General features: G+C 41.8%; 1 protein-coding gene across 1 annotated transcript in view; it reads right to left on the reverse strand.

Moving 5' to 3' along the window:
• The window catches only part of Cntn5 (contactin 5), a 376,198-nt gene that overhangs the window by 290,087 nt on the left and 72,593 nt on the right, over nt 1–13,518 (reverse strand). Inside the window, exon 2 of the mRNA XM_013009536.1 lies at nt 3,129–3,250. Coding sequence (XP_012864990.1) covers nt 3,129–3,183 — 55 coding nt within the window. The 5' untranslated portion in view covers nt 3,184–3,250. The remainder of the gene's footprint in view (nt 1–3,128; nt 3,251–13,518) is intronic.

The raw sequence follows: 13,518 nt of genomic DNA on the forward strand, positions 1-13,518 counted from the left end.
ACACACACACACACACACACACACACACACACACACACACTTCTTCTGTTGTTATTAGTTTAAAGCAACACAGCTTACATCATAAACCTGACAGCAATGCTGAGAGGAAGTGCACAGGGCGCCGGCCTAGGATGCAGGTGCCCAGCACAAAGTGGGGCAGCTCCTCCGAGCGGGGCGGGAAGGATGCTCACTGTCTGCTGTGTCAACGAGAGGTGCCCTGGGGCTGAGTCCCTCCCTGCGCCCTCTGCCACCGTGGTAGGACAGGCCGGGCCTCCCGCCGCACCCCAGTGACAGCACATGAGATTGTGCTTGCTTGCCCAAGGAGGAGTTGGACCACAGAACCACTTATTTGTAACTCCATGATTTATAAGCTGAGTCAAGCATTTTTTCAACTATAGAAGAGAGATAAATAATCCCCAAAAACTTTTAAACTACTACTCTCAGTAATCGGCATGTTCTGATCAACATACAGAGTAGTTTCTGGATACTGAAAAAATATGCTGGTTGTAGAAATACAAAAAGTATGTTTACAAAACTTTCCTACCAAATGAGAGTGTGCTAACGAGCTATTTTAAGCTAATTCCTACCCTATTCTAGCACCCTGAACACTACTGGTACATGACTTATTTCAGAGGCGCTATTCCTGACTCTGCACCCCAGCATGCCGTGGGACTAACACAGTGGTTGCTGGCCCACACTGCTCCCTTCCCCGAGTGTGTCCTTCCTTCGTGGATCTACTGTGTGGTCCGCTGTGATTGCTCTACTTCCTGCTTCAGTCTTACAATCAGTCATTTCTCCAAACCATGGTTTAAGTAGAAATTGATATTAAAACCAAGATCTTGATTCTTTTCTAGTTTCTAAGTCTTCTCAGTTAACAGAGAGAGGTTAAATGGATAGTTTATGGCAGGTCACTAAACTGACATAAAGCATTGTATGGTTCATACTAGAGACAGAAAAAAATCATGGTGTTGTCTTTTCTAAAACCCAAGCCTAAAATGTCTATTTTATTTATCTCATCTCCCAAGTCTACCTCCATCTCTATCAGGTAGTTTATGAGTCAAACAGGGAAGGACACTGAAAAGGTGGAAGATGAATAAATCAGGAGAGAAGTTGGTTGCACTGCACAGGAAGGAAAGACTGTAAGGCAGAATAAAACATCTAGAGACTCCCTTTTGTTTACAACCAAGACACTGATGAATCACAATTTTCATTTAACTTTGGTATCTTTGAACTTATATACATCTTCAAGTAGACACGGATATGTCTATCCAAATGATAGAGTATTATCCCACTTTTCCTGTCTCTAATTAAACTTGATTTTTCTATAAACAACGTGTCAATTTATAATAGTAATGATAAATGAATCATTATTGATTTTGTTGCTGTGCAATTACTTAAGTGATGGTATTGCAACAAGAGCTTTTTTATTGCTTTCAAACACATTCAGATGCGTTCATTCATGTTCAGCCATGCCTCAGCACGTGAACTTTAGCACTAACAGTGAACTATCCACGCACATAGGAAAACTGGTGCAGATTTCAGAGAAGGCTTTGGAACAAAATCTGCTTGCTGGGGATTATAGTGCAGTGATGGTTAGAGGTATTATTAACGCTGAATATCACTTTTAATGTATAGAAGAACCACCCATCATACACAATTATCATGCTTAATACACTGGAGACCCCTCCTCAAAAGGAAACAATCCAGGAAGACTAAAGAGAAACTTTCATGTAATTATAAGAATAAAGATAGTTCAAATAATTCTGCTCAATGTTTTTGGACAATCTTTAGTTTTTCTTATATATGTGGATCTACATGTATATATGTGTGTATATGTTTATATGTATGTATATTTTACTAATAATATAGGAGATGATTAGTGAGGATGATGTGTTTAGTTCTTTAAAACAAAGATATTTAGAATAGTCAATTAAATGTTTTTATTACATAGTAATACAGCCTGGTATACATGATAAGGGTATTTGTGGCCGCAGGTAAAAACATACTTTATATATTTATATTGCTGCATACTCCATATCATATACATTTTCATACATGTATATGATATGAATTTTGTACATATATGAAAATATAGGCTGTGTATTTATCTGTATGCACTATTTGTATAAAACACTGAACCACTACATATATCTGTGCTAAAAAGCTGTGAGTAGTATAGTTAAAAATACATTTAGAAATAAAAGAAACCATTTAATCTAAAACTAGCAAGAGAATCTTTTGGTTTGTTTGTGCCATTCCTGGGACTTGAACTCAGGGCCTAAGCTTTTTGCTCAAGGCTAACACTTTACCACTTGAGACACAGCTCTATTTCTGGATTTGTTCTAGTTAATTAGAGGTAAGAGTCTCATAGATTTTCTGCCTGGGCTGGAATCGAACTGCTATACTGAGATCTCAGCCCCTGAACAGCTGGTGGCGCTTCAGAAAAGCAACTGAAATTTACTTACAATATAGGCATGGAGTTATGTCTAATTAAGCTGTAATTACTTTGCACATGACATTTAAATAATGACAAACCTCAACATAATCTTAAATCAAAACAAATAAACAAACATAACTGAATCTTTTTTTTACAGTTTTGCTTCTCCAGAAGAACATGAAGAACTTTTGCAGAATGAAAGGTCTCCTTTGGATCTAGATATGAAACCCTGAACCTGATCTAACAGACAAGTGGAAGCCACTGCAGCAAGCCAACAAGCAGGAGGAGATTTCCTCGTGGATGTCTTTCTGTCATGCATCATACACACTGTCTTAAACCATGTGCACATTCGCACACATAGGTGTGCAATAAGGGCAGCGTGGTTGTTTCTATGTGGTAAAACGTAGCATTGGAATTAGATACTGTCTTAATTACTTGTTACAAATTTTATCTAGATAGATAGGTAGATGGATACAAAGAGACAGAGATGCTTTCTAAGCCTTCTGAAGGTTCACAGTGGTTTTAGATTCTAAATGAAGTCAGTGAGGTAGATGCTTGCTTTAGTAACAGCTGAGGGAAACCTGGTCTTTTTGTTAACAGTATACATTTCTACCAAGATTTCGTAGTGAAGATCGTGAGGTACTTGTGTTAGGTGATACTTAGAGAATCTGGTGACTTGTGGGTATTTTACCTGAGAGACACCAGGTGACTGGCAGGAAGAGAATCAGTTTCCAGGAGGAGGCCATCTCGTGACCGGAGCTGCGTGTGTCCCCGGGGGCTCTCAGCGTGGGCGTTTCTCCATTGAAGGATGTCCTGTGGAGACCAATAATCATTTTGTAAAATGGGGAAAATAGGCAAAAAAAAAAAAGCAAACCAATGCATGAATTACCTCATAACAAGATAAGTTGGGGGTTTTGTGCAAAGCCCAGGTAAAGATATAGTTAAATAATTGGCATTACAGTTCAGTTAATGAGTGGTACAAAAACTTAAGAAAGTAGAACTTTCTGTCACATTTACTTACATGACATATTTTTTACAGACAGTAAAAACGTCAAGTTCTAATGGGATTTTTTCTCATAGGGAGTGTATAATAGCTGTATTTATTCTGTTAGACAAATGATGGGTGTAGGAAAATAGAACAGAGGCAGCAGATAGGCTCCTAGCTACCTCTGGAGTATGCACAATTAACGAGCGGTTACATGCTGTGTGGTGACTCATCCAAGTCTCCACTGGGAATTTTCCTTGTTTAATTTTTAATGTCAACTGCCTTTGTTTATAACTCATGTGATTATTTGCACTGTGTTAGCGACCACCCCCTTGGTGACTTATAGCTCTCAGCATCTTCTGCTAGCTGGAACCAAGGGAAATAAGGATTTTCATGAATATTTAATATTGTTGTCCAATACCATTTTTATAACAATAAACACAATAGTACATTAATATCTTGTTTCTTTTCTTTACCTGAAAGACAGAACTGATATGAAAGGAATGTAAACTCTCACACAACCCTTCCTGCAAGCATTTGACAGGTATGCAGCTGAGCTTCTTCCTTGTATAAGTAAGTACAGTTTTCAGGCGTTTGCTCTAACATCCTTAGCTAAAAGCAATCTAGCTGAGAAATAATTATATAGTGTGTTGATGATTTTTATAGAAAGTTTTTTGCTATAATCTTTCTTTGTGGACTTATCTAAGTTATGTTTTAACAAACACCTTAAAGGAATAGAAAACAATTTTCCCTGACTAGCTTACAATTTATTATTTCCACACCAAACAAAGATTTCACTTTCTAATTCTCTTACCTGCATCAAACTATAGAATTTATTTATATTGTAAAATCAAAGCTGTGGTAGTATAATTTTGTGATTATCATTAATAGAGAAGAGCATTAAGAGATAATAATGGATGAATAATTTATAAACACCTCCCATCCCAAAATAAACTTCCTACTACTTATTACTGAGTAAATATCAGAAACAAGTAAATTTGAAGTATAAAGTGACCTACTTAATTTTTACACTTAAAATATTTTTTATCATAGATGCTCTATTTTTTTAGCCAGTAAGAGAAAAAGAAGAAAGGTCAGCACACCGCAGATGGGAATTAAGGAAATTTGGAAATTCTGGAACAATTACTAGGATTCAATAGAAACGCACATGTGAAGTAGTACCTCTGTCACAGACAGAGCTCTTGGACGGCCTCTGAGAAGACAACTCTGCCCCTTCATCATCCTGCATAGAGCTCCCGGACAAGCGCTAGGAGGGACAGAGATCCGGACCAGCTGAGGGACAGACAGAGCTCGGGGACCAGCTCTGAGAAGGCCATACTATTTTGGCTGAACCTGAGTCAGTGAGCTTCTTATCCTGTCCCAAGAGATCCTTCCACTCACTGTGGCCAATGTCCCGACCCTCGGTGGTCCTTAGCTTTTCCCATCAAACAAGCACAACCATGCAGCCCTCCCCGCAGTGCACGGGACACCGGGGAAAGCCGCCTGCACGGGGATGTACAGCAGAGGGCCTGCTCGAACAACGAAGAGCCGCACAGCCCTTAGCACGTGCGTGCCCCTGACCCACGAGGGAGAGGCCTGACGGCCACGGCTGACAGGCGTGGGCAGCAGACGAAGGGCAGCGCCACTCAAAGCAGTCGTGAGTCCTGGAAAGAAACCCTGTTTATGATGGGGCTGTGTGAGGAGAGTGACAATGACATCAATGAGGGAACTCCTAAACAGGTTCCTGTGAGGAAACTGACATGGAGTGAAGCAACAGAGAATGAGCAGAGCACAGAGGACACGCTGAGCACAGGCATCTCTGTAAGACACCACGCAGGCCAACGTAAATCAGTCTACCTTCTGCACCAAGTACATACGATCTGTTCCCAAATATAAGATGACACATTGAATTTGATTGCACAAAGCATGAATGTTACATTAAAATCTCCTCTAAGGTGTGTGTGTGTGTGTGTGTGTGTGAGAGAGAGAGAGAGAGAGAGAGAGAGAGAGTGTTCATTTTTAAGCACTAATGTCTTTTAACATGTACACACACGCGCGTGCGCGCACACACACACACACAGTTTTTAATGCCCATTCTGTTTTTAAGGCCTCTACAGCCTATTTTCCTTTCGTTTTTTGCTCCTTACTCCTTCTGTCTTCAATAAAGTAAAAGGTAAATGTAATAATCTCTAACATTCTGAACATGCAAAACTTCTTATTTGTTTTCCTTGAAAATTTATCTGACTTTAGTTATCATGTCTAAAATAGAATAACTTACCACAAATCTATAAAGCTTCTGCTGGATGCCAGATTAATTGTAATCAGTGCATTAGTGCTAGAGAAGGAAAGCAGGTATGCGTTTAGAAGAGCCTCACGGAGACAGACTCTCACACATACTGCTGTGAACACAGAGACTGAAATGCAACAACCAGGAACTTGAAACACATTACAATATCTGTTGATATCTGCTTGAGCTCTTAGCAACAAGCACTATTATCTAGCATATGACATCTCAAGCTGAATGTATGAAAAGACACAAAATTTGTCTTTTCCCGTATATTATTGCATCTATTTGTAAAAAGCAGTATAGGAAATTATCATGGTATTAGTTTCAATACAAAATTATCAAGAATAAGTCACTGTGAAGATGATTGTAGACAATTATATAAAACATCACATTTAGACAAAACACGTTTTAGAAAATAAAGTGATAATGTTATTCCTTGACTACAAGTTAGTCTTTCTTGATGCAAGACACACAGTAGAAACTGTTAATGATGTATGTACAAGTCTGTGTGTACATATGAGAAAGAGAGAGAGTCAGAGAGGAGAGAGAGAAACAGAAAGAGGAGAAACAGAGATCTTATTATCACCTCCTGACCTCTCCCTCTAGTTCGGTAATAAGGCTTGGTCCCTTGAAGGCCCTTCTCATACAGCAGTTATAACAGTAATCAGTCTGAAATCCAAAGTCCTTCTTTTAAACAAGGTGTCCACGCTGTGACTTCATTCCTCCACCCTGCCACGCCCTGTCTTTTCCCTACCCCAGGGCCCGCGGCCCTTGCCCTCCCCCAACACCCATTTTCCCTGCCCTGTTCATTCTCTCTTTAGTAATGTTTAGTGCCTCAGGTCACAGCATGTGTCTCTTGGCTTAATTATCTCTCCTCTACTGGAATGTCACATCCACAAAACCAAGGACTTTTATCTTGTTTATTTTCACAGACCAAACATCAAGAAGAATAACTGGCAATTTAGCACATATTCAATTAATGCATTTTCGATAAAACTTATTGAATGAACTAGCTTCTAGAAGGCAAATCACCTGTCATGAGAATACTATAGAAAAAAATCATTGTCTCTTACATTTCCCTAATACTAAGAATGTGTTCAGCATTTTTCACTATGCAACTCCCAGCAAATCTCATTGAAAAAGATGACTTACCCAAGGCTACGGAATGTACAAAGGAAGACCTGGGTTAGGAATGATGCCACACAGACGCCCCTCCTCTGCACCCCTCTAGAAGCATCTAGAAGCCCACTAGGGTGTCTATCCTGCTTCTGAGTCCAGCCTATAAGCCTGCTCACACAGCTGAGCCTTTTTTTAAAGTCTGAGTGCTGCCAGATGCAAAAGAATCCTTCTTCTATCCATGTATGATTCTAGACCCAGTAAAAATTTAAACAAGAGACATGTAAGTTCTTCCACCTCAACAAACAATATTTGTACTGAGGAAAGCAATAAATGATATTCATCAGACGAAAGACAAGGAAGTAATGGCAAAGATAATGTCGGAAATGCATAAAGGAAAATGACAGCAACTAACTACTGCAGGCCAGAGACTGTGCTTCAGTTCAGGAACACATCTGACACAAACAGCCCTGTGAGTTCCAACACATCTCTCCATTCTACACACAATCAAGGGTGTCACAGGGGCTCAGGAAACTCCCAGCCCACAGAAAATGAGGAAGTCTTTGTATCTGTAACGTCTACTCCTAAAGCCCTAACTTTAATACCTAAAATAATAATAAACCAAAAAATGTAGCAGTCATCTGTATGAAGGAAAGAATAATTGTGTCTAATAGGGTAAAAATCAAGACAAATGTGTAGTACAAATGCATAAATACTAGTATACAAATCAGGGGAAAAGTGACTGAAGTTAAATATTTCAGAAGCTCATGTATTCTTCAGAAGGGAAGTAAAGTGATTACTTCAGATTTTTGTAAAATGTCTATGTTAAATTTTCTAAAGTTGCTGAAAAATAGAAATCTGTCAGAAAACAAATTTATATTCATCTCAAATCCTCACCACCTCCCGCTGTTTTAGAGTGAAGATACTGAAATGCTATATTTAAAACTTCTACATACGACTTCACACATATGGTAATTTTCTGACTCCTTCGGAAGACAGAATTGTCTCCTCTAGTCTGGCATGCGAGGCTCTGAGTCTGCCTCTGTCTTCTAGTATTCCATCTATAGCATCCTGCAGCCCATCTCACTGATTCATGATCTACACCTACCAGGAATCTTCTTCTGAAATAGTCATCCGAAATGTTTATGTGATATTCCTGTCACATAAACTTTTCTAAAATTGTCAGATAATCCCTATTGTTACATACGTATGTGTGCCACCTAACATACACAGAATTACATACACATGGTGTGCCATCTAACAGGATTATGTATGTATTGTGCCATCTCGTTAGATATGTATGTGTGCCCTCTGACACACACAGGATTACAGAGGTTTGAGTGCATGAGACATGAGCACAATGGAAAGTAGCCGAGCAATAAACGGGGCTAGCCTAAGGCACACAAGAAACGCCAGTACCAGAGTCAGCATTTCCATCTTCTGAGCCCTGGCCCGGAGAACTAAGTGATGAGTTCAAGCTGGCTTTTCCATGGTCTGTGGAGGAGAGGAGAGGAAGCGTGCTGCGTGAAGCTGTTGGGAACGGTGAGAGGCTGGGGGCCGGGCAGTAGAGGGCCGGGCACAGTGTCTGCATTGTGAACATGTGGATTTGGGTTCCTGCGTTCTAGAACAGTTGACAGCCTTGTTCTCTAAAGACAGGCAGATACAACTGATAAAAATAAATCAAATCAACCAGAAAGAATCTGGGTAAGGTGTATCAAAAATATATACGATTGCTGTAATACACTAGGCAGTTGTTCTCATGGACTTCTCTTCAATGGGCAGGAATCCAAAAGAGAGTGAAGACGTTTAAAGGAATGATGGAAAGGACCAAGGCCTACTGCGGGGAGGGCCTCGCAGCTCAGTTCCCCGAGCTGCCCTCGCCCTCCCCGCGGTCACTGCCAAGTGGGGGGGGGGGGATGGTGGGAGGGGCAGGGAGGCCCATCCTGGGGAATAAAGAGAACACAGCAGGAGAGGCCCTCACAGAAGCTACGGTGGTACGGGGCACATCATGCTTCAAATGGCATTATGATATTCAACTTTATTACCTTGTTGGCAGGATTAAATGTTATATATATATATACACATGCATATATACATGTGTGCATATACATATACATACATATATATATATATATATATATATATATATACATACATACATATAAATCATCCTGCACTGGACGTAAAGCATGCAGAAGCTGGGGATAAAGGGAATTATGGGGCTTGTGATTCCTGGCTGTACCCTCTGCTGACATCTTTGGCCAGGGCTGCTGGGTGGTACCCATGCCTTCCACGGCTTTCTCTGCTTGAGTTGTAGAGAGGGCTTCCAAGCAGTGCACCTCTTCAACAAATCACTTCCTCTAGGCACATCAATATTTTGTTTAAAACATATGTTTGTAAGTGTAAATTGCTGAAGTTAAATTCATTGCATTCTGAAATGCACTTATAGAAGCAGATAAATTCTTCTTAGAAACAAGGGGCCTAGGAAGCAAACAGCGAGCTTTAAGAGGTGGAGGCCCTGCACACAGCACCGCTGCGGTCGCTGGTGAGGCGCGCTGTTTTAAACGCTCACGATTCATTTCTAGCCATTTTCCACTTGAGTCACTCCAATACCTTTTAAAACTGCCACATTGAACGGTATTAATGATGCAACAAATTGACTAGTATTATAGGAATGTATTTATTACTTTTATGACTATATTTAATTGTACGTATTTTTTCCTGGTTTCTAATTAAAACCAGTAGTAAAAAATGGTGCTATTGTGTGTAAGCCTACACTTTTCAGGCCCACAATTAACACTATACTAATGCTGTTACACTAACGTGGCCTGCACAGCCTGTTGCTAGTGCCCCCCATCAGCAGGGGGCATTCCTGTGGAAGGATCCCAGGCATGGCTCCATCCCTGGCGGGCAGGATTCCTGGTGCTCCCACTGGGTGTCTGAGATCAGGCAGAGATGGAAGCACACTACCAAATGGAAAAGTTTATCAGCTTCTCTGTATTTAAGACTACATTGAACACTGCACATTTTAAACGCTGAGGTTTTATTACACACTTGCAGCCCCCAAACCCAGCCCCAAGGTGCCTCACAAGCTCCTTGGAAGAACAACAGTTCTGGTGAACGGCAGCTCGTGACCCGCTATCTTGGACCTCCTGATCATGCATCCTGTCATCAGGAAGGGCTTGTGTAACACTCCCGGGCGCTAGTCTGACCTGTGCAGAAGGAACAGAGTCCCCAAGGGCGGAGGGGAAAAGGTGTGGAGACAAGTCACATAGTACTCGGTACTGCAGAGCATCCGTAAGGAGTCACATGCCAGCCTTTAAATGTGAACACGTCTGAAATATTCAAAGCTGAAGAGTCCAACTGTAAAATCCTTTCCATTATTACTGCATTATTCTTATGTTCCTCTGATCATAATAAAAGCAGGAACTCCAAAAACTCGCTTAGGCGAGTGGTACATCGGCATTGTAACCTGCGAGGCCATTCATTTATGCGCCTCAATAACTGATCTTTTTAAAGAATTCAAAGAAGTACCATGTCCTTCTTTCTATAACTCCCTTCATGTAAATGAAACCAATGCTTTTCCGTAACAACCTTGCTTATCCCAGCCACATGCCAGAGTGGCCCTCAGGGCATTTGGAAACAGTGCTGAACGTTTTCACTCCTGGCCTTGTTATTCAACAAATCGCCTGGTTCTCTGTATTTTGGATCAGAGCATAAGGCTAGAGCTATGGATGAACGGCAGAGTGAAGCCTGGCCAGTATGAGATCATGGATCCAAGACCCAGTCAGTACCGTGCGTGTGTGTGTGTGTGTAATCACTAGTTTATAATGAGGGAAATGTAATTTGGTTAAAAAGCAACCTGTTTTAATTATCTAGTAATTGAGTCATGACATTAGCTCTACTGTGGAATACTGTTCTATTCCAAAGGTCCTTGTAGGTACTTTCTGCGATGTTCTTCCTGCTGCCCTCAAATCTGACCATGGACAACAATGAAACGGGTCCTGCAGGTCAGTCTCCCTGAGAGGCCCAGGCTTCTGGGCCTGTGGCTTTGTAGCTGTTAGCCACCAAGGATCATTTCCTATTTTTGCTTTTCATCACCCAACCCTTACCTTTCCAGTACCCATGAGTCTACCTGCGGGAAGAAGCTTCCTAGAAGGTGCAGATTATAAATGCCTCTTCATTCACAGCCCATTCTCCTTGGTAACAAGTCTCCTTAGTAACAGAAAAACTCACTACAGCTAATTCACACAGAAATGTCTACATGAATTGTATTCCAAAACGGCTCTTAGGTCCCAGGCAGGGAGGCAGAGGGGGAGAAGAGGTCCTGGGTTACTCTCCACCTTTTGTGGATGTTAGGACAGATGGTCAAACTGGATGCCTGGGAACGAGGAGCCTGGAGTATTCGGGCCAGGGCTGCTGTGACCATGGCTCCGCGATGATCGCAGCCGTGAGGTGACACGCTGGCAGGATGATTTAGGAGGATGGCGGGAGAGGACGGAGGGCACAGGGACGGTCAGATCAGGCTTTGCCGGGCTGAGCGTGAGCTCACGAGTTCCATTCTGTACAGGCACGCTGGGCTCCTAGGTTAATGAACATTGATGAGCAATAGTAAGTCAGGCTAAGGAAGCTTTATCATGAATGGTACTCGTTCTTTAGTAACCTGAATCACTGTTCTTCTCTAAGAGAAGGAATGACTTTTTTCATTCTTCAGTCTATTCATTGAGTGGATTTACAACCCTATTCATCCTTGAAGATTAAAACCATGATTAAAACAATTATAAAGCTTACTGATGCTTTCCTTAGAGACTGTGAAATATTTTCAAATGAAGTATTCTGGGTCCTAATTAGAGAGGCCTGTGTTTAGGGGTAACAGAGAAAGCTTCCCGTTTACATGTAGAGATGTTCACCGAGTGAGCACAAGGGCAGGCCCAAGGTCTGGAAATGGGCCTTGAAGTGAATTTTGGCAGTGTTTTTGGTGGTGTCTTCTCCCCAGACTCAATCATTTTACTGAAGCTAAATTTACAAATACAATTGCCAGGAAGCGTGGGGGGGGGGAGGGAGGAGGGAGGGCAAAAATATCCATGCTCCAGGGGAGAGCCTACTGAAGTGAGGTTAGGATTGGACTCAAGCTCTGGAGCTTACAGACTTAAAGCACAGAGTCTCCAGTGTGGACGAGACGCATGGGATTTGGCAAAGCCGTAGCCACTGTGTGTGAGGTTGCCTCCGGAAGCTGTAATAACCCGCCACAGCGCGCCCAGCCTCCATGAGTCTAAGGGCGAGCACGACCCCTCAGCTGGCAGGCTGAGTCAGTCACGCCATCGCCACCTCCCCACGGTGCTGCGCGTGATTTATTTAAATGTATGGTCCAGGGGAATTTTAAAAATTTCATTACATATTTTTACCTCTTGGATTTCAAAGTGTTCTGAAAGCAGGGCATGTATGTGTAGTGTGCTTCCCGCACCCACAGTCTTCCTGCCATGACCCTTCCCTGTGCCCACCGAGAGCTGGGGCTGCAGAAGCTCTGGCTTCCCTGGGGAGGGCGGGGAAGCATCAGTTTGCCTTTGTGCTCTGTCAGTGGGTGGGGAGAGGGGGAGGTCCGCACAAGGACTAACTTCTCACCACATCCCCCCTTCAGGATCACTCCAGGAGGAGGTTCCGCATCTCTTGTGCAAGCAATAAGCAAGCAAACTGTCTCTGCATCATGGATGGGAGATGGGGGAGGGAAGGAAGGATGCTGAGTATTATTATTTATTATTATTGCCAGTCCTGGGCCTTGAGCTCAGGGCCTAGGCGCTGTCCCTAAGCTGTTTTGCTCAAGGCCAATGCTCTATCACTTGAACCACAGCCTACAGCGCCACTTCTGCTTTTCCTGTGATTAACTGGAGATAAGAGCCTCGCAGACTTTCCTGCCCCAGTTGCCTTGGATCAATCCTCAGATCTCAGCCTCCTGCATAGCTAGGGTTATGGGGGTGAGCCATGAGCGCCCGGCTGAGGAATATTAAAAGCTGGGTTCCAGGAGAGACCAGCAACGTGTGGCTTTTTACTATTTTCTAAGTTTCTTGACTATTAAAGGATCTGCTTTGCATTTCTGATATTTTAATAATTGTGCATAAATCCAAACGATGACTGTTTTGCAAGAGAATCTAACAGAAATGCTTTAATTTTCATTTTACCAAATGCGTTTCTTCTTGCACTGAATTGTCATGTGCCAGAACAAGCATAAAATAAATGCTATCCAGAAACATTTAAAAATTCTGGCTCAATGAACTGCACAAAAGGTCGTTACAGAAATGGCAGACAAGTAATGTAAAGCAGAGAGAAGAGCACAGATGTAGAAGAAAATCAGAGTAAATTATTTATTGACTTCCTACTTAGACTCTGGAATTCTCCTGATTCTAGGGGGTGAACTCATATTAAATGCATGGCCTCTGACAGAGAGCCTTGCTTCTAGTTAGGCTGTAAATTAGGGCACATCAACTCTATTGGTCACAAAGCACTGCTTTCCCCCTATAAACTACAGAATTATATTCCCAGACTACTCTAACCAACCACTGAATGGGAAATTCACATTTTTATGCAATTAATCAGTATAAGTTTATCTATGTATAAATGAAGCTTATATTAAAAAACATTTTAACAATGAGAAGTACAAGTTGTCATGTCCAAAACGAGCTTTACAACGTCGGTGCG

This window comes from Dipodomys ordii, unplaced genomic scaffold, assembly GCF_000151885.1.
Source record: "Dipodomys ordii isolate 6190 unplaced genomic scaffold, Dord_2.0 Scaffold10, whole genome shotgun sequence".
NCBI lineage: Eukaryota > Metazoa > Chordata > Mammalia > Rodentia > Heteromyidae > Dipodomys > Dipodomys ordii.